This window comes from Cricetulus griseus, chromosome 4 (assembly GCF_003668045.3).
Source record: "Cricetulus griseus strain 17A/GY chromosome 4, alternate assembly CriGri-PICRH-1.0, whole genome shotgun sequence".
NCBI classification, from domain to species: Eukaryota; Metazoa; Chordata; class Mammalia; order Rodentia; family Cricetidae; genus Cricetulus; species Cricetulus griseus.
In genome coordinates, this window is record NC_048597.1 from 41,955,090 (window position 1) to 41,981,678 (window position 26,589).

The window sequence follows — 26,589 nt, forward strand, 5'->3', positions numbered from 1 at the left end:
TTATTAGCTTGCTTTCCATAGTTTTACTAAAAATTAAGGAAAAAAAATCACATCACCAAATTGTCCAAATATATTTATAAATGTTCCTATTGAACTTACCTGAAATGAAATAAGATAGTTATAAGTCATCAAGACCCACAGTTGTTGAGTGGAATAACAGTGGCCAGAGTGTGCACGTACACACATGTGTACACACACACACACACACACACACACACACACACACACACACAGACTCTACCTCTTCAGAGTTACCTTTGGGATATTGATGGGGGATGTCCTTTTGTATATATGTTTCTCTTATTGGTTGATGAATAAAACACTGATTGGCCAGTAGCCTGGCAGGAAGATAGGAGGGGCTACCAGACCAGGAGAAGGCTGGGGAGAGGAAAGCAGAGGGAGGCCTGAAGAGACATTATGCTGCTCAAGGAGTAACATGCTGGATTACGGGTAAACCACAACCTCGTGGCAATATATAGATTAATAGAAATGTGTCAATGATTAAGACAGAGCTAGCCAATAAGAAGCCTGAGCCATCAGCCAAACATTTTATACTTAATATGTCTTTGTGTGTTTATTTGGAGCAAAGTGGCTGTGGCACCAGGCAGGACAGCAATCTCCATCTTCAGGATATGTGTGCCAATCTTTTCTAAACACATTTTTAATTAAAATACAATTACATCACTTTCTCATCTTCTCTTTTCTCCCTCCAGCCTCTCTCAGATCTCCCCACACACACACTCTCAAGTTGGGTGTCTCTTTTTCTTTGATTGTTTTATATATATATAATATATATATTATATATATATATATATATAAAGCCTGCTGAGACCATTTGTGTACATATGATTTCAGAGCTGACTACTTTGCATTGGATACCCAGGGCCTCTCCCTGGGAGGGGCTAATTCTCTCTCTCTCTCTCAGCACTAATTTGTTGCCTGTAATTCTTCAGCTAGGGTGGGACCTCAGGAGATTTTCCCTTTCTATGTCAATATATCTGTCGATAATTACAATTGCTCAAGTCTTATTTAGGTGTGTGTCAATCATTTCAGGTATGCTACTGCCATAACCATGAACAAACCACCTTCTAATGTCTATAATTCTAAACTCTAAATCAGAAGAAACATAAATAATATCTGGATTATGACACTTCATTGGGGAAGACAGCAAGGCCATTTACACTGCCCTTTTGTATACAGATAGTAAGATGTTTTCAAGACTCAGACTAAGCAGACTAGTCTCTGAACCATAGTCTATTGCAGGGAAATGAAATAAAGACACACATGTTGAGGTATAAATTGGTCTAGTGGTGGGAGAGTGCTAAAGAGAGTTAATACCTTTCGTCTAGAATCTTCTGGAATGTAATACGCATCAGCCTTCCCCGTGCTCTGGCTTGGAATAAGGTGAAGACTTTAGATATTTTCTCATCTCTTCTTTCTTCCAACTGGTCCAGAATGTTAGTTTTCAAAAATACCTAAAGGAAGTAAGCCAGGTACAGTTTCGCTCATCAAATGAATTCAGCAGTCTTATGAACAACTGAAGTAGTCTATGGGACAACTTTATCAATCCTATGTCTTTGTACAAGTTTTATTCATTGCATAAAATTTACATCCCAGGGAATCTAACTTTCCAAATATAAAGGTTATAAAGGACACTTTATAGTGGACATATTGGCAGCCTTACCATTTACTTTGTATTCCTCCTTGATTAATAATAACTTAGACTATGATCTAAGTTTTAAAATGAGCTCGGGTACACAGAATTCCCTTAGCATGGTTCACAGCTATCTCTGCAAAGGACATGGCAAGAAACGTTTCTGGGTATGGTTGGTCATAAACAGTTGTGCTGAATACTATTTGTTTTTCTAAATAAAGTTTTTAATGTAAAATGATTTTAGCTAGCTGGCAATGGTTTTATTTTTATTTTCAATATGTTTTAAGTAGAAATAAAATGAGATTGCTTCTCACCTCCCTCTCCTGTTAGCTATCATCCTTTGAATCCTTCCCATGTTTCCCCTTCAAGTCAATAGCATATTTTCCTTTCGTTATTCTCTCTCTCTCCCACCTCTCTCTCCCTCACCCTCTTTCTCTCTCTCTTCTGTGTATATGCATGCGCACATGTGCGTGCACACACACACACACACATACACACACACACACACACACACACACACACACACACACACAACATATATATATATATATATATATATATATATATATTGTGTACTGAATTCATTTTTCTTGTTTGTGTGTATATTGTTTCAAAGCAGACCTTACTCTATAATAAGCGTGCTCATCCCTCAGTACTTATCCCCAGCATAGGAATGGACTTCAGAAGTCCATCCCACATAGAGGGATACTCCCTGAGCCTAGACACACAGGATGGGCCTAGGCCCTACCCCAAATGATATGACAGACTCAGCCGACCCCCTATGGAAGGTCTCACACTCCCTGGGGAGCAGAAAGGGTATGGAATAGGTAGGGTGTTAGTTGGGGGGCAGGAGAGGAGGGGAGGGTGAGGGAATTGGAATTGACATGTAGAGCAATCTTGTTTCTAATTCAAATAAAAAATTTAAAAAAAAGAGTGCTCATCCCAAAGAGAGGATATATATATATATATATTATATATATATATATATATATATTCAGTAATTATTTGCCTGTGGTTCATTGGGTAGGAGTGGAACCCAACAAATTTATTCCTTCCATGTTAACATGCCCATTGATATTGCCATGGCCAGAAAATGGAACCATAATTTCCTTCAACAGATGAGGGAATAGTGAAAGTGTAGTACCTGTACACAATGGAATATGCTTCTACTGTAAAGAAAAAATAAAGTCATGAAATTTTTAAGTGAATGAGTAGACCTAGTAAAGATTATATAGAGTGAAGTAACCCAGACTCAGAAAGACAAAAGCTGCATGTTCTCCCTCATCTGCAGTTCCTAGCTCCATAATCTCAGGTGTGGATTTATAACATGGAGTAATCACAGAAACCAGGAAAGCAGAGAGGGACCCTGGTAATGGGTAAAAGAGGAATAGCAAGATACTGGCAGTGATTTTTAAATAGTCCATATGGTTGTTCCATCTTACTTTACTGAACCATGCTCTAGAAGATACTTTTGCTCTACATATGAGAGACTCGGAATTTCCCAAGAATAATCAGTAAGAGCCACGGTGAGGTAAATAGCTACCTGTGACACAAATCTCATAGAAGAACACATGTGGCTCTTCTTAAAGGCATCTTGAACAACTGCGAAAATGAATCTCTGCTTAAAATATGTCCAGTCTCATCAGTGAGTCCCTCTCACTTCCATTTGCCCGTCCACCAGTGAAAGTTTCCTTAATATATGTGATTTGAGATTCCCACTAGCTCATGTGAGCTTTAGCCCTGATGAGCGTTATATGGCAAAAATAATGAGATATAAGGAAAAAACACAAATGATAAACACTGATTTCTAGGCACTCAAAGTGTAAGAATCAAGTAACATTCATATAACTATCCTACAGGGCTAGGTTTGGTTACACACCTATAATCTTAGCAACTCAAAAAGCTGAGGCAGAAGAATAGTGAGGCAAGCTCAGGAAGGCTGTATAGACAGAAAGGAGACAGACAGATCTTTACCCTGCATTCTCACACTCTTTCAGAAGGTTGGTCTTATGTGGATGTCTTTAAGAAAAACATGGTATTAACTACCAGGTAGAATCAAACTTTAGTAACCACAAATTTCCAAAAACATGTGGGTTTCTTGGGTAAAGTAGAATTTAAATAATCATATTTAAGAAAGTTGGTTTTGGTTTGTAATTGAATTTTTAAATTACTAAATTACTCAAGAAATAATTATTTTCCAATTCAGCACACTACATAAAACATTTCACATGTGCAAGCAGTTATCTCTGGGAACCTGGCTCACATTTTCTTACTCTGTTTTCTCTCACAGAAAGGTCAATTATGTATTTTATATAGTGACACAAATTTGGCTAGGCAATTAGTTATAAAGATTTACATGCAAGACAGAGTGTAATTCAGCAAGGGAGTGCTTGACTAGATGCAAGGCCCTATATTTAACCCTCAATATCAAAATAAATAATGTTAATAAAACCTAGAATTGTTTAAGTTACAATAAATTTTCTTTCTCAAGCAGAGTTAAACTTTTCACTATGACTTGGACTCTATTTGTATTATTTCTGGTCACAAGAACTGAAGAACTTATTTAATAATTGGGCATTTACCAGTATTTTAAAATGTATGCTTTTCCCTCCCTCTTCCCTCCCAAATGCATTCTTTGACATTTCTGGGTTACCTTGGTGACTCCACACTGGTACTGGGAATTGTCTACCTCCAAGAAGCCAAGTACTCCTTCAGTTGCTTTTCTGCTACTCACAAATTCAGTCTTTGAAAATATCCTTGGGTTCAGGATACAGTACCTATTTTGAAATGGGACCAGGGGATCAAACAAAGAGTACTTCAAAACAAGTGAGGGAAAGCTAGGGCAGATACATAGCTCTCCTTCCAATCTGCTCAACTCCAACACAAGTCCTGGCAGCAATAGTGAAGATGCTATCAGCAACCAGTCCAACCGATCAGTTTATATTCTCTACAGTGTTGTGACTGTAAGATTAATTTTACTGGGGAAGTGGGGACTGAGAAGGAAAAGAAAAATGGGCAAGTGTAAGTATCTATATGGACAGGGAAACTGATGGCAAAGTGTAGACACGTGCCTTTCCGTTCTTAGACAGGTGGTCTTGCTCTATCACATTTTGCTCAAACTGTCTTGATAACTGTAATTTTAACTTTTCAAATTCAGGACATGGAAAGCAAAGACGCCTCCCCTGCCTCCTACCATCTACACACTGCTGCGCCCTTCTTTTCTCTATTGCTAAATATGCAGCGGTTTGATTGGATGGTAGCTACCATAGAGCACGTAGACTTCAGAGATGCACTTCAGGCTCTCAATCTTCCTTCCACATATATTTCTTCTATACATAAGTCTAATATCTAACAGAGATTTAAGGTCCTTCCCATCTATATAGATATTGAATTTAAGAACAAATAATATAGAACTCTGTCAGCATGTATCTAATCACCAACAAAAACATATCAATTTATAGAGTGGAGCACACCAAATAAACAAACAGAGCATGCATAAAGAACACAGAGGAAACAGAGCAGACTGCTTCAGACTTTTGAAACCTCGACCTCCAACATGTGTCTACCTTTGCTTAAAGTCATCATATAGCATCCGAATTGGAAACCCTTCACAGCATACTCTAATCCCTTCCAAGACACCATTACAACGCAGCTGCTGGAGAACCAAGAAAGGATCCAATACACCTGAAAGAGAGGGACACACAGACTCAACATTCTCAAACATCTATCACAGAAGATATCATCTTCATTGATGCATCTTGGGTTTAAAAGAAAGTCTGAATTCAATGTGATGCACATGAGTCTTCACAGTTCACTAGCTCCCAGCCTGACGATACTTACAGTCCTTGTCCTACCAGGAAAGATTCTACAGATACAACTTACCTAGAATTTTTTTTAATATAGAATCAAACTTTATAGGCACATTCTACTGGAAAATGAAAAAGATCACATATTTTGTTATGTGCAAAGGCTGACATCATATACATTTGCTAACAAAAAGCAGCAAGAGAAAGTGGGCTGCCATTTCCAGTAGGGGGTGGGACAGACTATATGGTGGGGGCAGGGGGGAAAGAAAGGCAAAGGTGGATCAACCACACAATTCTGTTTGCATTTATGCTTAGAATGGATTTGCCCACATTCAGGCCTTCTTTTTCCCCTATTCTGTTGCCAGTGTCTACATTTATTATATAGTGTGAGCATTCTTCTATCACCACTTTGTTGAACAAAAGAACCCTTCTTCAGTTGTTAGCTGGACTCTCTGGTGGAAGCCTTTGAAAGCCATCCACAGATCCAGTGTATCTGACCTTCATCCAGCCTTCATCCAGTACTCTGGACAAAGCCAAAGACCACCCCTTTCACAAAGGCCTGCCGTGTCTCTAACTATGTCTCAGATCACAGATGTAAGCTAAACCCTATGTCTGTACTCCAATCCTCCTATGCACAGGACCAGATCTTTCATAACAAGGGGGATTAGAAGCTTCTGACACTTTAAGATGAAATCCATTCATCCCCTTTATTACATATGAAGGATTGTTTTAAAGCATGAAGCATTTGTTGAAAACTTGCTGAAATTCACTCTGATTCCACAGAAGCCATCTATAGTAGCAGAATTGTTCCAAAATTCAGAGGCAGTTGACTGCATTCTTTGCTAGACTAAAACAGGACACTTAGATATACTCAGAAGCCCAGCTGAGGTCTGGGACTGTAGCTTATATGGCATATTTGCCTAGCTTGTGTGAAGTCTTGTGTTATGTTATTCCTAATACCTTGACATGCATACATACATACATACATACATACATACATACATACGTATGTACGTACATACATACATACATACACACATACATACATACACACTTAAATAAACATGTAATGTGGAAATGTCTCCCTTATAAAAATTTCAATAACAACATTACTTGGCATCACACTCTCTCTAATTAGGTCACAGTTCTGTCAAGGTTGGGTTCTTAATTACACTCCATAAAGAAAAATACAAAATAGTACAGACCCACACAGATCATAACAGCACTATCAGGGTATGAATTCCAATGGTCTGAAAACAGTTCTTGTTGTATGGGTTCTTTAAGTCCGAGCACCTTGAATGAAAGCTCTAAGAATACGAATATTCCAAGGAGTCTGCTGGGAATCTTTGAATTGTGATCTAAGGAATGTGATCCAGAGAATTAAATTTGGCAGAGAAGTTTTGAGAATTGCAAATGGGAAACTCACCACTGTCCTCTCATCACCACCTTACCCCCATTAATTCACTGCAAAAGTGTCTACTGTCTAGAAGCACGTAACTAAGGAAATAGGCATATGAAGGGAAAATGCTAATTTTGGGGAGATTACTAGAGAAGATGTTTAACATTTTCTGAAATGATCTTCATGGTCAATTTAGTTTATGGAGACTAAATACCATTCTTGTGCTAGAGTATCATCCTGATTCATTATTCAATCGCTTTAATAATATTTTCTCTTTCTAATAAATGAATAGAAGTTCAGCACCCATGTTTTAACCTAATATTCAAAGACCAATTCCATTTGGAGCCTACTCTGAGAAGTCTTTTTGTATGGCCATCTGAAACTGAATTCAAAGAAGCCTGGGGAGGTTCCTGAAACCTCCAATTTGACTTCCTTTCATTTTTCTATGTGAAAATCTACCCATCTATAGAGGAAATAGTAAATAATTCTTTAAGGTGCATTCAACAAGGCTGAACTAAAATATATTCCCTACTGTAAATTGTAAAGATGTCTAGTTCTTACCTGGCATTTTGTTCATATTTGGATTTATACATCTCACAAAATGAGGTGCTGTTGATTTCAAATCTGTCATCAATTTATTTATGTTTTCCTAAAATAAAAGCCACAATGAACACAAAATCACTTTGCAAGCTTCAAAAGAACCCCAGAAAGTTTCAATCTGTCAGCTGAATCTGAAATCTGACATGAGCACAAACAGGGAGACAATGAATTCAACATTATTACATGCTTACCAAACACATTCTTTTCTTTCCTATGGCAAGTCAATACTTACCTGACAGCCATAGTTCCATTGTGAATCATTTCCACCTGCTCTGAATTTGAATTCAGTAACTTTTGAAGGCAAGCAACAAGGTTGCTTATCATTTCTTCTGTTTTCTATTTTGAAAGCCTTTATTTTAGATCAGATTGTACAGAATAATCTGAGTTTGCTTAAAACATTTATTTTAAGAGTGAAGGAAGCAGGATAGAGAACAGAAGAAAAGGCAACGGTGCTGAATCAGCCTTAGGCTTGATTCCACACCCCCAGTCACACCACAGTGGTCCTCTCTTGAAGCAGAGCAGAGCCAAAGTCTGGAGAGGTGGACAATGAGGTGCCTTCGCTTCCCATTGCCTAAGGGCAATTCTACTCACTGGGAGGGTTATGAGCCAATAGTTGCATCAGCCAGAGGACTAGTATAAGGCTGACAAATGGAACCTAGTTAGGGCACCACTAGTGATTTCTAAAGCCCGTCATAATAACAAGATGGCATTATCTACCTTCGTGGCTTTATGTAAGGCTGATGAAATGGCTCTGTGTGTGAACATGCTTGACCTGAAACCCTCGTTACCTGAATTTGATCCCCAGAGCCTACATAAAGGTCAAAGAGAACGGAGTTCACAAAATGGTCCTCTGACTTCCACATGTATGCTATGGAATGCATGCTCACACATCAGACACACACAGAATTATAATGACTAATTAATTTAAAGTGAAAATTACTTTATGCAGAGATGAAATCAATTGGAATGATGTTCCTTTTCTTCGTGTCTTCTCACCAAACTGAGTAGCTTAAAAAGCAAAAGAAGAAAATGGTTTAAAAATTCCTTCATCCATAATATATAATGTTGTCATAGTGTTGACAAAAACAAATTCATCCAAGTTTTTTAAACATGATATAATGTACCAAAAAGCATTGAGAATATGTACATCCTTCCAAAATGCCTATGGTGCTTCTCCCTAAAGAAATAATCAGAAAGCTATATAAAGATATTCACTCAAACATTATCTAGGCCCTGTGGAAAAATTTGAGCAAAAGAGAAATTAAGAAATGTGCATTAAGACACATTAAATTATGAATAAATATGCATACAGTAGAATACTCCATGCTTTAAAATGATTATGTAGAAATATTTCAGTTTTATTTTAAGAGACAAAGTTACAGAATGTCTATTTCGATATCATTCTCCTGATTGTGTATGCCTAGTTTTAAGTACAGTTATGTTATAAGTGACTACCAATGAAACATCTTGGGAAACTTGGAAAACAAAATATTTCTAGTAGTTACCTATGGTGTGATATGCTTATCATTTTAGTTTCCCTACATTGACTATTTATGGCAACACCTTCACGGTTTCAAGGTTTATGAAACAGACAAATGTATTCCCTGTTCCTTATTATTGAAGCAAAAGGATCTATACTAAGTCAAAATATCTTGCAAACAGGTATGCAGTCCTAATTCATTCAAATGTACAACAGGAGAAGGGACAAAAGCCACACGCAATTGGGAGACTGCGGGACACCTATCAGTACAGAAAACTAAAATAAATGATTTTTGAACATGAATAGTAACTGCAGAGAGGCAGATGTCATGAAATTTAATCATGAATGTCCTTTTGGGAAGCCACGTTCCTCTAAATGGATCACATGATTCTGTGCACTTCATTTTCCCTATCTTTGAATAGGGAATACAATTACCTGACATTGCATTTGTTAAGCTATAACTCTGATCTAAAATACATCAATTTGCCAAGAGAAAGTATGGTTATTATGGACAATTTAATGTGAGGATGAGTTAGAATTGTAGAAGCACTTATTTCCAAGAAGTGCTAGAATAAATTTCTTCCCTTCTGTATGCAAAGAATGTGGTATACGTTGAAGAGAGAGACTTCAACTTCCTTCCCAATTGTCTGGCCATCCCCTGCTCTGATTCTCCTATGTGAGGTCAGATAATTATCCAATCAAGAACTGTAAGCTTTACAGATACTTCCTCAACAACTTATAGGCACAGCAGAAGACCCAGACAAATGGTGGGCACAGTACTCTGCGACAGTCATCCTGGTTGCTTAGGAGACTTAGGTAGAGAATAAGAAACTTGAGGCCAGCCACTGGCAAGACAGTCTCAAAAAAAAAAGAGTACAATCAGGCATACTGTCCCCAAGTTATCAAAATTAAACACAGTCACTTTTATTTCTCTATCTCCTCTTGACACAGGCCCAGAGTATGCCAGGTTTTCTCCTTTATTATTTCATCATGTGCTGAAAAACCAGGAAATATTAAATTCTTCATCTACTTCTTGACCATGTTCATCAGAAGGCCTAAAACAGGCTAAGAGAGACTGGAAATGAATGTGAAGTGGGTATAAAATCATAGAAAAGTGAGAATATTAGGGAGTGAGAGTGTATGTCCTGCTGAAAGAACAGCTAGTACACCCCGTTCCACCTGTGCTGGGGTAAACTGAATTTGACAGATTTAATATTTACCAAGAATTTCCATTTTGAAAAGGAAAAGAAAATCCATAGATATGGGGGAAATATTTTGATTTTTCAACTTGTATGAATCAAAGGAAGATGATAGACAAATAGAAGATAGAGAGATAGATAATTTTGGGCTCAAAGCTGCCTTAGGTCATCTTAAGTTGAGCTCAAATGTTTCTCTGGTTGGCAAATTATAGACAACCTTTAGTAAGTTGCCAGGTCCTAGTCAAACATAGTCTGCTAACTATTCAAATCAAGTTCACCTAAAATAGATGCAATAATCAACAAGGTTGCTTCAGTAGCTTCCAGTTTTATACACTATTTTCTTGTCTCTAGGTATGAATGGCACCTCTTACTTGTATGGTGGTTTGATATATTATGTTTTGTTTTGCTGTTTCAGACTGCCAATTTATTTGCAATTTAGAATTGCAAATAAAGCTAATTAAGATTTGCAAAACATATATTAGTCTCTTGATATCAATTTGAGGATTAGTATTTTCTCCAAACAATCACCAAACAGTGTTGGCACTTTTCTCTTTGTAGGTCAGTCTAGAAGAAAGCATGAATTGGCCACAAGCACTCTTGAAGGACATCACAGAAAGCACAAGTTCTTATCACATTAAACAGAAACAGCTTTTGTAAAAGCCATATGACCCATCAATCCCCAGGTGGAGGTAAAACTTCAATGGAGACCGACTCACCACTGCCAGAAATGATGTCATTTGTAAAGAGACTTGCCAGGACTTTGTTGGAAGACTTCTGAAGGACAGCCACCACTGTTTCATTAAGAATGTCTTTGTTCTTTCCAAGCCAACCACTGATATTATAAGGGACCTTTGGAAAGGCATGTGTTTCAGGTAACAAAAATGAGAAAAGATATACATTCATCCATTCAAAAAGGAAAAGTATGCATTGCTTGAAAAAAAACCCCAAGTTGTATACTTTAGTATTAATTTGGCAACAATGCTGAGTAACATTCCAGAAGGCCATCTTGTAGCCCAGGGAGATTTTTAAATTTTACATTTTCAGAGGAAAGTAAAATAAAAAGAATTTACAGAGAAAAAAAAAAGTAATGGGTGAGAAAAAAATTTAAGAGAAGGGACGGAGAAAGGGACTGGGGAGGCAATAGGGTCATTGGAAAATTTTTGGCCAAAATTTAGAGACTACTACATCGAGCCACGTTTTTAAAACTGTGTGATTTGAAATCACATATACAACATCAATTAAAAAAAAAAGACAAACAAGAGGAGGTGTCCTGTGACACAGATGATCACCAGGGCTTTCTGCAACAACCCTGTTTTGAGGTTGGGTGACAGAGTTTCTTTTGAGATTCCTCTCTGCCTACGCTACTGTAGTGTGGACATTTCACTTCCTGAGCACCGAAAGACGACACCACCTCTCCTCTGGCACTGAGATGCACTTGTTCATCTCATCATTTAATATAAACAGTGCTAAAATATTACCTGAGGATTCTGGGCAATTTCATTTGATACAAAGACCGGAAGACGTGGGCCTGGGCGTCTAGGGCTAACTCACCACTCCAGCATAATGAGCAAGTTCAAAGTGAACTGCATAGCTCTTCTCAGCAGATGTGGGTTTCTGGAAGTAAGGTGACTTTCCAAAATGGCTATCAAACAGTTTGGTCTCAAAAGTCTTGTCAGTAGCTTTAGAAAACATACATTCTTCTTCAAGGATGGAAAAAATGCCCATGGGCTGTGGGAGAAAGATGAGAATGAATTCTAAGGACACCAGAAAAGAGTAGTTTCAGTACTACATCAATATAAATCTTTCAGTAGGAACTTAGTTGACAAAGGGAAGCTCTTCCCTGCACAGAACTATATCCAGTCATACCATGCATGTGTCCTGTAAATATGTGTTACTTGCAGTGTCACACAAAGACCAGCAGGGGCAGCAGTGAGCTGCATACTAATGACATTGAAGTGGAACAGAGATAGTAGGCAAATAAATAATTGGAAAATAATTTAGTAATGTAAAAGCCCTGAAGAAATTGTGTAAAGTATAAAAACTAAGAATGAAGGGGCACAAGTAATTTTACCATGAGACCTCTTTGCCCTCAACGGGAAAAAGAAAAACAAAACAAAACAAAACAAAAAAAAAAACAGAAACATCTTGTTAAAGTATTCTGGCAGATAAAGGGGAAAATAAAGATAGCAGGGACCCCCAAGGTAGAAGACTCATGTGAGTATGAGATCCTATCTGAAGGAAGCAAGTGTGACACAAGCAAAGCCAGGCAGGACACATAGTATAATGGGGAAAAAATTACAAAGTTAAATGCAGCTGGATCCCAAAATACTTCCAGGCTGTGGTAAGACGGCTGGATTTTGAATGTGCTGTGAATTGATGTGTGCTTGAATGAAAACATGTTTTAGGGTAGGAGTCAGCCAATCAGAAAGTTATGAGCTAACAATATTCTTTACATGTCAAAGGGCTTTAGAAATATACAAGGAGATGGGACAGAAAATGTTATTACTTCCTTAAGCAAATTTTCTCTAAATGCTCATAGTCCTGGCGACTTGTTTGCTACCTGATCATTTGCTGTGGCACATGCAACCAAAAGAAGTGGCAATGTTTCAGTAATAGCAGACTGCAGGCTGGATTTGGCCCATAGCATCAAAGTTGGCTGATCCCTAGACTGCCTAGAAATGGGGTCAGAGATTGTGAGACGTCGTTTGAACTGTGATGCAGTTGAAAGTAGAGCTATGTCACACCTCCTAATGAAGACAATATGGAGTGTAAGACAAGTTTTCAACCTTAGTGATTTCTTTTATTTTCCTTTTTTTGTATTTAGAAACATTCATTTACATATCAATGCCCTGTTCCCTCTCCCTCCCATCCTCCCACACCCCCTACCAACCCCCCAACCCACCCCCACCTGCGCCCAAGGACAGCGAGGCCTTCCATGGGGGATCATCAAAGTCTGTCACATCATTTGGAGGAGGACCTAGGCCCTCCTCTGTGTATCTGGACTGAAATAGTATCACTCCATAGGGAATGGACTTCCGAAGTCCATTTGTGCACTAGAGATAAATACTGGTTCCACTGTTAGAGGTCCCATAGCCTGCCCAGGCCTCCTAACTGGCACCCACATTCAGAGGGTTTGGTCCAATGCTGGTTCCCCAGTTTTATGACTGGGGTCCGTGTGCTCTCACAAGGTCAGGTCAGCTGGTTCTGTAGGTTTCTCCAGCACAGTCTTGACTGCTTTTCTCATCCCTCTTCCCTCTCTACAATGGGATTCCAGGAGTATAGCTCAATGCTTAGCTGTGGATCTCTGCTTCTGCTTCCTTCTGCTTCCAGCTATTGGATGAAGGCTCTAGGATGACATTTAAGGTAGTCTTCATTCTCATTATAGGGGATGAGCATTTAAGGTAGCCTTTCCACTATTGCTTAGGTTCCTAGTTGGGGTCATCTTTGTGGATCTCTGTACAATGCCCTAGTGCCAGATTTCTCTTTAAACCTATAGTGGCTCCCTCTATTGATGTGTTTCTTTTCTTGTTCTCCTCTATTCCTCTCCCCACTCAATCTTCCTGATCCCTCATGTTCTCCTCCCCTTTCCTTTTCCCCATCCTCTTTCTCCTCCCTACCTCCCCCTCCCCCATGCTCCCAATTTGTTCAGGGGCTTTTGTCTTTTCTGCTTCACTGGGGGACAATGTATGTCTCTCTTATGGTCCTCCTTGTTTCCTTGCTTCTCTAGTGGTGTGGATTGTAGGCTGGTAATCCTTTGCTCTATGTCTAATATCCATAGATGAATGATTTTCATACCATGTTTGTCTTTCTGTGACTGGGTTACCTCACTTAGGATGGTTTCTTCTAGTTCCATCCATTTGCTAATTTTGTGAATTTCAAGATTCTAATTTTTTTCACTGAGTAATACTCCATTGTGTAAATGTACCACATTTTCTGTGTCCATTCTTCAGTTGACGAGCATCTAGCTCGCTTCCAGGTTCTAGCGTTTACAAATAATGCTGATATGAACATAGCTCAACAGATGTCCTTATTGTAAATTGTGTATCCTTTGGGTATATGCCTAAGAGTGGAATTGCTGGATCTTGATGTAGACTGGTTCCCATTTTCCTGAGAAACTGCCATACTAATTTCCAAAGTGGCTGTACAAGTTTGCACTCCCACCAGCAGTGGAGGAGTGTTCCCCTTTCTCCACATCCTCTCCAGGTTTTGATTTTAGCCATTCTAGCAGGCGAAAGATGGTATCTTGGAGTTGTTTTGATTTGCATTTCCCTAAATGGCTCCTTTCACTATACAACATGCACAGGAAAAACACATTTGGCAAACAAGGAAAAATCAGGGATGCTTATGAAATATATATATATATATATATATATATATATATATATATATATTTCTTTTAAATTAACATTATTTACCTATCCACTCTATGAATAACTTTGAAATGCCTTCTAAGAGCAACTCACTATTTCAGATAATTAAAGATATGACAGATGAAATGAGTTCCAGTTATAGCAATTAAGATAGAACATGGCTGCTTGTTGCAAGAACACCGCCCTCATGATTCCCTTCAACCCTTTTCAATTTATAGCCGGGAGGAAACATTGAAGATTGTCTTACTTAGGAGAAGATACAACATGACCATAGCAACTCTTAAAAGGAAAACATTTAATTAGGTGGCTTACAGTTTCAGAGGCTTAGTCCATTACCATCATGGTGGGACAGGTTGTATCCAGACAAACATGTGCTAGAGAAGGAGCTGAGAGTGAGAAAGGAATACATCTTGATCTCACAGGCAACAGGAAGTGATCTGAGAAACTGAGTGTGGCTTGAGCATATACGAGGCCACAAAGCCCACCTCCACAGTGACACACTTTCCTCCAACAAGGCCATTCCTCCTCCATCAAAGTCACACCTTCTGATAGTGCCATTCCCTCAGTTCATGGGGAACAATTACATTCAAAATACCATAAATATCTACTCTTACTTTCCTAACAGATCCTTACAGTTCCCATCAGAACTGCTTCCTAAGGGCAGCCACCTACGTTTCCATACAGAGAGATCATATCAGAGTCAAGGCAGTAGATATCTAATGTATTAAAACAAAATTTATTTAGACTTAAAATTCCTAGTTCTAAATATCTCACTGAAGCTACAGAAATGATTCTTATTCCACATAATAATTCATCAGATATTTGAAGATAAAGGTTTCAATCATTATATATATAATCATTGTGTATATGTGTGTCACATGGCATATGCAGAGGCCACAGGACAACTTCATAGAGTAGATTCTTTCTTTCCACCTTTATGTGGGTTCTGTGGTTGAAACTCAGGTTGTCAGGCTTTTGTGACAAGCACTCTTACCCACTGAGCCATCTCACAGATCTCAGGGTTCCTATCCTTTAAAAAATGCTCATTGACCTGGACCCTGCATAGAAAGTTTTGGACAATATTCCAAATATTGGACAATATTGGACAAATATTGGACAATATTTGGACAATATTTTGGACAATATTCCAAAAGTGATTCTTGGCACCTCCCTGCATCCCAAGACTCAAGATGCAGTGAGTAAAGAGGTGTTGTCAGCACAAAGCAGCCCATGTAAAAAAGATACCCATCTTGTACATAAAACACTGGCTTTGTTAAGTTCATCGCAAAATGAAAAATTGGGACTATTAAAAGGGGGGAGTGGAATGCCATAACTTAAATAGCTGTAAACTCATTGAAGCTTGGAAGAACGAACTCCATCTCATACCATGTATTTGCCCATATACCAACAGCCAACACTTATAGAAATCTGGAATGAATTGTCTAAAAACATAAGCATCTCCTAGGAGGAAGCCTGTTAGCAAAAGGACAGTGGCAAAGCCTCACAAGGAGATGGTGCTCGTTCACACAGAGCTGCACTCACACCTGAAGAGCCTCTGGTCCCTCGTCCCTGGTCCCCATTGAAATCAATATCAACTCTGAGGTGTGTGCTTCCATTTGATATAAACCAGGTAGACATCACACCTTAAAATGTGACAGTTGGAACATTAATGCGGGAAGATCACTGTCTTCAGGGTCTCCTTTATTTCCTAATTGTTCTAGAGGTGTAAACTTCTAGTGAATATGGAGCTCTACAACAAATTAACTTCCAAATAGGTTGGAAAGGGGTAATTATTTGCTGTCCCATAACATCTTGCACTATTGTCTTAGGTTTTTTTTTCCTGTTGCTGTAATAAAATACCCCGATAAAAGCAACTGAGGGGAGAAGGGGTTCCAGTTTCCAGGCCATCATTGTAGAGAAGTTACAGCAGCAGGTGTTAGGAATAAAGCACATGGGGTTTCTTGGTGGATTCCATGGCAGGCAAGGATGACCAAGCTGTGGGACAAACATGCCAGGCAGACAGAGCTTAAGTGAGGAGTTTTATTAGAAAGGAGAGGGAGGCGGAAGGAAAGAGAAAAGAGGTAAAGAGACACAGAGACAGAGAGAGGACAAAAGAGAAGAAGGAGACAGGAAATGTCTGGTCTGTCCCAGGAGAACAGCAAGAGAGTGGGAAAGAGAGCATAAGTGGGAGGGTCTTTCTTTTAAAGGGGTCCTTTGCACCTGCGTGCAGATTATGCAACCGTGGAACCCTGAGCTGACCATCGTACTGCCTGAGTGCATTCTGCCAGGTGACATGGGCAGGCCAGTGTAATGCTGAATCCTTACAGCAGGAGCTCAAGACAGCTTTTAACATGACTCACACAGTCAAGAAGGAAAGAGCATTGAATGCATGCTAGCTCTCAGTTTACTCTTTCCATTTCATACAAACCAGAATTTCCTGCTCAGGGAATGCTCCCACCATGATTAAGATGGATCTTTCCAGGTCAATTAACCTAGTCAAGAGAATCCCTTACAAACATTCTCAAAGATTAACGTTAATCTAGATAATCCCACACAGGTCTGCTTTGAGGCCTCAAACTGACAATAAATTCTATTACACCTATATTTCACTGTACATGGTTTGAATCAGATGCTCTGACCATAACATCTGCGCCATTAACTATCCTTCTAAAAATCATGAACCCTGTTTTCTTTCCTTTCGCAATCATTTCTTATTGCTGGCATGTGTGCAGCCCTGGTTCAGCACCTCTTGATTTCTCTGGTGCCTATCTAGCAGCCTCATCTCACAGCATATTAAATATCCGCTGCTCTCATACCCCCGTTGCCTAGCTCAGAACCCAACTTGCTCCTATTGCTTTAAATAGGAATAAATACATTCAAAGCCCTTCACAGCCTGTTCCTCCTTCCTCCTTAGGTATTTGTTTATGAATATTGGAGGCTCTGAGTAGGGACATGACATTTCCTCTCTCTCTCTCTCTCTCTCTCTCTCTCTCTCTCTCTCTCTCTCTCTCTCTCTCTCTCTCTCTCTCTGTGTGTGTGTGTGTGTGTGTGTGTGTGTGTGTGTGTGTGTGTGTGTGTGTGTGCTTGTATATCCTCCTGTCATCTCACTAGCTATCTTTAATTGCAGAAATCACTTCCATTTCTAAAGATCTAAACTAAAACATTATTCCTTTCCTAGCAGGACATTATAGATCCATACAGACACAGTCAACCTCTGACTTTCTGGTCACTCTGAACCTTCTTTTGTCTGTCTCTCATTATGGTTATTTTACACTCAGCAATTTTTAAAAGACATTTTACACTTGTTAGACTTATAATCCCTTTGCTTTTGCCCAATGCTTGAGATTTCTACTGGGTTTAGATTGATCATCTGTACATTACTGTGTCATAATTTAGAATAAATACTTATTGTGTGCCTTGGCATGTGGGGAAAACCAAGAGGAGCTTTGATACACAAATCATAAGTTCCTCCCCCACTGTCCATTCTGATTAGATACCCTGGCAGGCTATCCCCACCCCATAGGAGATGGACCAGGTACAGTAGCTGGGTTTCTATCCTTTATTAGCAGTAAAATAATTTAGACACACCCATCTCATCCTCCTGCAGATATTGAATGTCACCCTATTGCTTCAGAGCCTGCCTCCTTTAGCTCCTACTTACTCATTCTGTTCAGAGAGGAACCTCAAGTGGTATAGGGCATCAAATTTCAGAAATATGAGCAAAATATGAACACCAAGACAAATAAGTTGCTGAACTCCTCTGCTCAGTATTAGAAACCACATGTCCATCCATCCACATAACCTAGGTCAGAGGTCCTTGTCTCAGTAACAGGGTGAGGAGGACAGAATCAAGACAAAGAAGTGAACTCAGATTTATCTATTTAATAAAAAACAATCTTGGTTTCAAGACATCTTTCCAATTATAAGAGAAGTTCCTTGAGAATTTATTCCTTATTACCCTCAGTGTAAGTCCTCAAGAAATTTCTAGAAAGTAATTAATTGATAGGGGAACATTGATACATATTGCAATATGTAAATGTTTAAATTCTGAAAACTAAGACACTTGTCTGGGGAACAATAGACAAACTATAAAAAAAACATGAAGCTATACATTTACAAAATTTTTCAAGCATATAAGATATATCTAGATACTCAGGTCAATCATTTTATACTAAAATAGCAAAAATTAGCTTAGAGAACAAAATTAAAGGTTAAGCTTGATGTTAAAAATATATTATAAAATCAGTAGGAGATAAACATTTTTGTAAACTTAAAAGCATTACATTTTTATTATGAAAATCACTTTTTCAAGTCCAGCAATTGCTTGACCAGTAATAAAAAACAGGAAAGGGTAAGTCAGAAATTCATATTTTAAAAGATATCTTGACTAACTTTAAAATAACTGTAATGTCATCCATTTACTTAATAAACCAATATTGAGCAACACCCTGTGGATAGCATGGTTGTTTTGTATTGTGTTGGAAAACATGGGGTCTGGAAACCTTCTAGGAAGGGGAGGCCAGACAACAGTCACAAAGAAATAAGGAAATATCCATGCTGTGCCCAGAATTGACAGAGGATCTCATGACGGTTCTGAGGAACTAAAGCTGGGCCTGAGGTTCAACATCACAGACTACTCAGCTGATGTTGAAGCTAAACTCCCAGTGGCAAGGACAAAGAAAGATCCTGTCTGTCTCCATGTTGTGTTGCTTGACCCTCACAGTACAAAACTCATTATTTCAGGTTCACAGATGAAAGACTCAAATTTGTGTAGATGGAGGACCATGGTTTACCTGTCTCTGAGAACATAGGGGAATGAAATGGGGAGAAAAAAAAAGAAAATTCTTTTTCCCTCTATAAATACTCCGAGTATGTATGACACAATGTGTTTTGTATATATTGAAGTATTATAGTTACTTTTAATTTAAAACTTTCCATGATTCATTCTGTATCAAGAATTAAGTTTTGCCATTAAAATAAACAATTTTCTCTATAGAACCCAAATCAATATACTGGATCTTTTCAAAAATAATTCATTTTTCAAGAGAGTTCTTGCTATTAATCTGACTTGAGTTCTTTGAAGTAGTTGAAGACTTATCTTTGCTTTCTATCACCTGGTCAATACTTTTTCACATTTTATCAAACCAGTAGAAAATATAACAGGAAATTACATCCACATTGCTAGTGTATAACATGGAAAACTCAAGGCTGGAATAAATGAGGCAATAACCTTAGGTCAAATAAAAGTCAATAACATTGACCTACTATGGGGTGAACAATCTCTATATTCCTCTTTCTATTTAAAAATAGTGTCTTAGTATAAACAGGGTAAGCAGGTGTTAGAAGTGACAGTTGCTAAAAGTTAAACCTTTCTCTTTGCTGATCTGAAGCTCTATTGTATTTCTAATCAGAAAATACACACACACACACACACACACACACACACACACACACACACACACACACACAATTTACCACACCATGGTTGGTTTATTACTATTATTTTACCAAGTTTATAGTGATATAGGGAATCTGTTCTTTTATTCAGCTGCCCCCCCCCCATCGGGAAGTTCACTGACCAAAATGAAATCAATGTGATGTTGGTTCCTTTTAAGAATACTAGGCTTTATTTTTATGTAAAATAAAAAAGCCTGCATAAAACAGTGAAAGGTTAGTTACCCTACATTCTTCCTGACAGGGTTGGTGGCAATCAAATGTTGGAGCATGAAAAGAACTTTCAGAAAGGCAAAGACTTTGGCCTGCTCAGACATGTCTCTAAAAGATACTTCAATTCCTGATAAAACCAAGAAAAGACTTGGAATTATTACTATTCAACAACACTTGCTCTTGCAGAAAAGAGAACATGAGCCCTTCTACCAAACCCTATTAATCCATTCTAGAACACAGAACAGAGTAGGGGGGCCTCACAAAATTCAGAAACTGTATAGTTCAGCTAATTTGCTAATAAACCATGGAACACTATCAAAAATTATTTAAAATAACCAGTACCAGTTGAATTAAATGAACAAATAATATTCTGCTAGATAACAGCCCTGAGACCAGTTGTTTATCTAATACTAATTTGCCATATTTTCTTAGGCTTCTCCTGGTATGGCTATGCTCATTATTTTTTGTTTGTTTGTTTGGGAGGGCTGGTGATGCTTATAATATATATATATATATATATATATATATATATATATATATATAATTCATTTTACATACCAACCACATTTCTTCCTCCAGACTCCTTCCCCTCCCACCATCTCCTCCCAACTCACTCCCATCTACTCTTCAGAAAGGGTTAGGCCTCCCATGGGGAGTCAACAAGCTTGGCATATTCAATTGAGGCTTTGCTCATTGCTAATGAGATAAGTGCTGCAGATGTCACTTCTTTAGCTCTGTGTTTCCCTTGAGAAACACAGAGCTTGGCCATTTGATTTTCAACAAGAGCCTTACATTCTAACAGTGGAGACCATGCACATGCTGCAAATGTGCAGACAGACTGTATTGCACATGATTGAGTAGGGAAGCTGACAGGACAGTCAGATCCTGCACACAAAGACCATCAGGAGAAGATGGAAAGAGCCTTCCAGATCCATTCTCCATCCTCTGACAGAGGCCGCTACCTGAGATGGATCAGCATGGTAAGCTGTGATAGTTTATAAGCAAAAATGGACAAGGAGGCCACTTTAGGCACCCTCCCTACTATTACTGTCATCATAGAACCTTCATCCAGTAACTGAGGGAATCAGATGCAGAGATCCACATCCAAGCACCAGGCAGAGCTATGGGAGTCCAGTCAAAGACAGGGAGAAGGAATTATATAAGCAAGGAGGGGTCAATATCATGATGGGGAAATCCAGAGACAGTTGACCTGAACTTGTGGGAGCTCACAAACTCTAGACCAACAGCTAGGAGCCTGCATGAGACCAAATCAGATGCTCTGCATGTGGGCAACATTTGTAGCCTGGTCTGTTTGTGGGACCCCTGGCAGTGGGACCAGGATTTATCCCTAGTGCATCAGCTGGCTTTTTGAAGCCCATTCCATATGGTGACATGCTTGCTCAGTCTTTGGGGTGGAGGAGCTGAAGGTGCCAGCTTTGTTGACTCCCCATGGGAGACCTTACCCTTCCTGAAGAGTGGATGGGGTTAGGGTTAGGAGAAGATGGAGGAGGGGAGGGAGGGGGAGTTGTGGTTGACATGTAACATGAATAAGAAAATAAAATTAATAAAACAACCATACCTTCTCAATGAGATCTATGAAGGCTTGCAAATCCAGACCATAGTCAATGGCTATCCACCCAAGGCCTTCTTTCCTGTATTCTTCTTGCTCCAGAATAAACATGTGCTGATTGAAGAACTGTTGCAACTTTTCATTGGTAAGATTGATGCATAGTTGCTCAAGACTATTGTACTATGAATAGTAGAAAGAAAAGTACAAATAAGATAGAAGTCTACTTGCAAGAATACATAGTAATGAGAAATCATAATCACCATCACACATAGCAAATGTACACAAGCAGCAATGGTGCTCAGCTCAATTCTTGTCTTCTCCAGATAGATCTACGAACTAATGATTATTGTGATAAAATAATACTCAGTGGAATTATGATTCAAAAATCACAAAGGACTCTATTTACTTTTATTTAAATATGGATTAAGAAATTAAATACTTAATACTAATTGTAGCAATAATTATTATTACTTATTGTAACTCTTTTCTAATCAAACCTTAGGGTTTAGGTATAATGATTCTCTTTGTTTGTCTTTGTTTCCTTCTATTCTTTGTTTCCTTTTATAAATTGAAATAGAATTATATCAACTTTTCCCCTCCCTTTCCTCCCTCCAACCCTTCCCATGCACCCCTACTCTCCAGTTGATAACCTTTTTCTTTGTTATTGTTACATATATACATATGTGTGTATATGTATGCATAAATGTATAAATACAAACTGCCGAGTCTATTTTTGTTGTTTGTGTGTTTGTGGTGACCACTCTGAATTGAACAACCCATAAATGACTCATCCCTAGGAGAGACTAATTCTCTTTCTCCATGCAGTCATTAGTTGCTTATAGTTCATGTCTAGGAATGGGACCCTAGGAGGTATTCCCCCTTCCACATTCATTTATATTAGCATGCTTTGATCATGTTTTCCCATGGTTACATTTCACAACTCAAATTTTCAACTCTCCTTGAAATATTCGTTAATTTTACTCTTCCCATGTATACTTACATCAAGTATTTCAAAACCAGTAATGTCAAGAAGAGCAATGAAAAAGTGGCTTGACAGCTTGGTATCCAGGACCTGGTTCATGCGTGCCACTAGCCACTTAAACATCCGTTCATATATTGACTTAGACAGTGCGCCAACAGCATAGGTTACCTAGGAATCATATTTAAATATTTTCTTCATAAGTGTGTAGTGAGATATCTCAGTGTTTTAAGATTACTTGCTGCTCTCCAGTGCTCAGTTCAGGCAGCTCACAACCTCTTGTCACTCTAGTTCCAGGGGATCCAATGACCTCTTCTAGTTTCACACATGCCATGCTCACACCCACATATATACTCATTCACATAAACAATAAAGGTAAATCTTTAAAATATTCCTTTTTAAAAATTTGTTTTTAATCCCGGGCATTGTCTATCTGCAAACAAGTCAAGTCAAACCAGTATGTGTTTATTAATCTTTTATGGTTTTAAAATTATGCTGAATATAATGAGAAAAAGAAGAGGAAAGGAAGCAAGAAAAGGTTGGGTAAAGGAGGAAAGCAGGGTTGAAGAAAGTTAACACAGTGCCTGCTTATCAAAAGTATAAGAAAGAAATCATGTTCCTATTGATGTCCCAGGATATTGTTTGATGCTCTAGAGCCTTGTTCTGAACATTGTGGCCAAAAGACCTTCTTCCAGTATCAGAATCATCTGTAACTTTTAAAAGATGTCAAGACTCAGGCTGAGCCCCAAATCCGTATAGTAATACTATTCCCATTCATCCAGGCCAGTTGCAAGAAAAGCCCTCTTATGTCATTTTATGAGGACTCTCCTGCCTTTAGTACCTGATAATGTATCTCATTCCCCATTTAATGTATAAATTCTTAACCTGTCCTTAGCAAGAAATCTATTAATCCAGTTCGCCAATGGTCCCCTTTTCTTGATGTCTTCTCTTAGAAATGTGTCATCACTCACTCCCTTTCTCTGTTCTTGGCCTATAAATTCCCATTTGTCATGGCTGTATGTGGAGTTCAGTGCAAAATCTCTTCCCTGTTGCAATATCTCTATTACAACAGTCCTGAATAAAGTCTCCATCACCGTTTAATAAGTGTCAGGATATTTTTCTTTTAATGCTCTGTGTCCAATGAGGTTTTAGTACTGTTAATATTGAATATTAAAATCTATAATCCCTACAACATGCTGTGCTCTTGCTGATGCTGCTGATCGATAAGCTGCATGACCCTTAGCAGCTAACTCACCTTCCCTGGGATACAGTAGTTCCATCCCAATAGTGTTCTTGGAGGCTCTGTCGAGTCTTGACTTCCAACTCATTATTATTTTTGTTCTCAGTGTGCGCTTTACCTTTCCTGAATGAAGAATGGCCTCAGGGAAAATCATTCTGTTACAGACTTCCCTGTCAAAGGGAAGCTAAGAAAATTCTTTTTTACTCTTCCCAAGAGGATGAGGTGGTTTGTTTTTGAATGTTGAAAAATAACACATTAGCTTTCTTAACTAGTTCTGTTAAAGTCTGGAGTTGCAACTTAATCCCGTGTAATGCACTAATTTAAGAGGTGGATTTAATGACAGTCTTCATGCAGGCATGTTGGTTTCATAAGAAGAAAAACCCTATTCAATAGTCACAGCATATCACACACCCAAGTTACAGTGAATGTCTAAGAAACAATGACACTGACAAGTACTTATGATATGACTTGACTTCACCAAGTTGTACTATTTTAATACTTATAAAGCACCTGCTAGTTGTAGAGCACTATTCTAGATGCTGATGTCCCAGAATAACTCAGTATAATCCATAGCCTTAAAAGTCACCAAGGTTACCTTAAATGTTTCCTCCAATAAAGTATCATAAATATTCCTAGTCCACTTACTTCTGAGGGTTGCAAGGAGAGAGAGAGAGAGAGTGAGAGAGAGAGAATGAGTTGGAATTGACAAATCTATGCTAGGCAAGTGTTCTACCACTGAGGTACATCCACAGATGCAGAGACGTTTACAAAAACATCCTTTTCACTACTAGATTTATACTTAAAGAAGGCACTGGTAGTTTAAAGTAGATGAGACATTTGCCTTGCCCCTTGTAAACTATGCAATTATGCTAATTTTCTCAATGAGGCTGAAGATAAATCCATGATGGTCAAGCCTGTTATGGTCTTCACATAACCAGTCCATTAATTATATATAGTGGGTTTTTGTTGTTGCTTTTTTATTGCTTTTTGCGGGGGGGGGGGGGGGAGTCTGACAGAGTTTCATATAGCCCAGGCTAACCTCAAATTCATCCAAAGATGACCTTGGATCCTGATTCTCCAGCCCCTGCCACCTGAATTCCTCTCATGTGTAACCAATATCTAGTCTTAGGGATGTGTGTGTGTGTGTGTGTGTGTGTGTGTGTGTGTGTGTGTGTGTTATGGATGAGAGAGACAAGGTTATAACTTCACTATACCATTTTTTCTTTCTAGAAAAACTATGTCCATCACTTTTCCCATCATAAAGAGAAAATATGACAAGTTCTCATCAATAGATATAAACGAAAGTTCTAGTACCACTGTCCCAAGTGGAGAAGGGGAATTTCCCTTTACAAATGATTTTATCTCCCTGTCCACAGAGTCACATGCTGTGTACCCCAGATAGCATAAGCAGACAATGCAAGAATACAGTACAATAAGTACTGGATTTTGTTTAAGAGAACAAATGTTTTGTTACCACTGAGATTTTGGTGTATATGTGTTACTGCAATGTGGCCTGTATCACACTGACTAATATACATAACAGATATAAATTATTCTGAAATGTACTGGTATACCTAAATTATCTTAGTACCAAGCAGCCCATAAGGAAAAGTCTGAAGGTCAGCCATCCCAAACATTTTCCATTTATATCAAACTAAATCAGCATAGCCTTCTGTATTTTATGTCTGCTCTCAATTTCTTGTTCCTTTGAATCCTGTCTTCAGCATACATACTGAAACCTGTTCCCCACTAATGTAACCACACGCTGATTACACTAAGGAAGCTAGTATATAAAGGGATGTCAGTTCTCCAAGGTAATACACTTCAATCCTCTACAATTCTGAAAGTTTCTTAGCTGGACAGCCAAGATGTAGATCACAAGTGAAATTTTACCTAAGGGAACATTGTCAAAATATTCAGCATATTCCCTCACGACTGTAATATCTTTCATAAGAACATTTAAATACTCACCACAGTAGCTCTTCTTATTGTTTTCACAGAAAATTATTAACATTGTCAGGTGTTGAAAATATGTAAGTATGACATGAATAAAATAATTACATGATCACCCAATTACAATGCCCTCAAATGTTACCTTACCTGTTGTATATTTTGACTTCTGGTAACATACTCATTACCAACTTTGATTCGAGGATAGATCAGGCCCTTTACCAACTCAGAAGAATTAATGCCCATGAGGGAAGCAGCTTTGTCAGCATCTGATCACATAAGAAAGGAAGAATGTCAAGAATGGAGGAGGAAAAGAGTAAAAGAGGATGGAAAACACTGTGGAAACCATTTCATTGCAGCCAAGTACTGCCTAGAGGACAGAAGGGCTGTGTGTTTAGATCAAGGTAAATATATTAGATTGAAGCTTTGAAATAAATGGTTGGATGAATCTACTTGTTGCAGATACAAATCAAACCACATTGAAGCACCGCCTAATGGTGCTTCGAATGGCTCTCACTAGAAGGTAGTAACAGGCATTTGTGCAGATGTGGACATTCACATGTGGCATGGCCATTACAGAAAACAATGTTGACAATTTCTTAGAAGTTAAACACAGAGTCACTGTAGGACCCAGTAATTTCATTCTTGCATATGAATCTAGGAGAAATAAAGACA

The 26,589-nt window shown here is 38.4% G+C and overlaps 1 protein-coding gene across 1 annotated transcript in view; it reads right to left on the reverse strand.

Moving 5' to 3' along the window:
• Positions 1-26,589, reverse strand: part of Myh15 (myosin heavy chain 15) — a 120,954-nt gene that overhangs the window by 66,635 nt on the left and 27,730 nt on the right. The window contains exons 12-21 of the mRNA XM_027413358.2: positions 26,065-26,183; positions 22,746-22,895; positions 21,755-21,925; positions 11,690-11,866; positions 10,855-10,987; positions 8,400-8,467; positions 7,421-7,508; positions 5,221-5,338; positions 4,308-4,431; positions 1,339-1,475 (exon numbers count right to left, since the gene is read on the reverse strand). Of these exons, the coding sequence (XP_027269159.1) occupies positions 1,339-1,475; positions 4,308-4,431; positions 5,221-5,338; positions 7,421-7,508; positions 8,400-8,467; positions 10,855-10,987; positions 11,690-11,866; positions 21,755-21,925; positions 22,746-22,895; positions 26,065-26,183 (1,285 nt within the window). The remainder of the gene's footprint in view (positions 1-1,338; positions 1,476-4,307; positions 4,432-5,220; positions 5,339-7,420; positions 7,509-8,399; positions 8,468-10,854; positions 10,988-11,689; positions 11,867-21,754; positions 21,926-22,745; positions 22,896-26,064; positions 26,184-26,589) is intronic.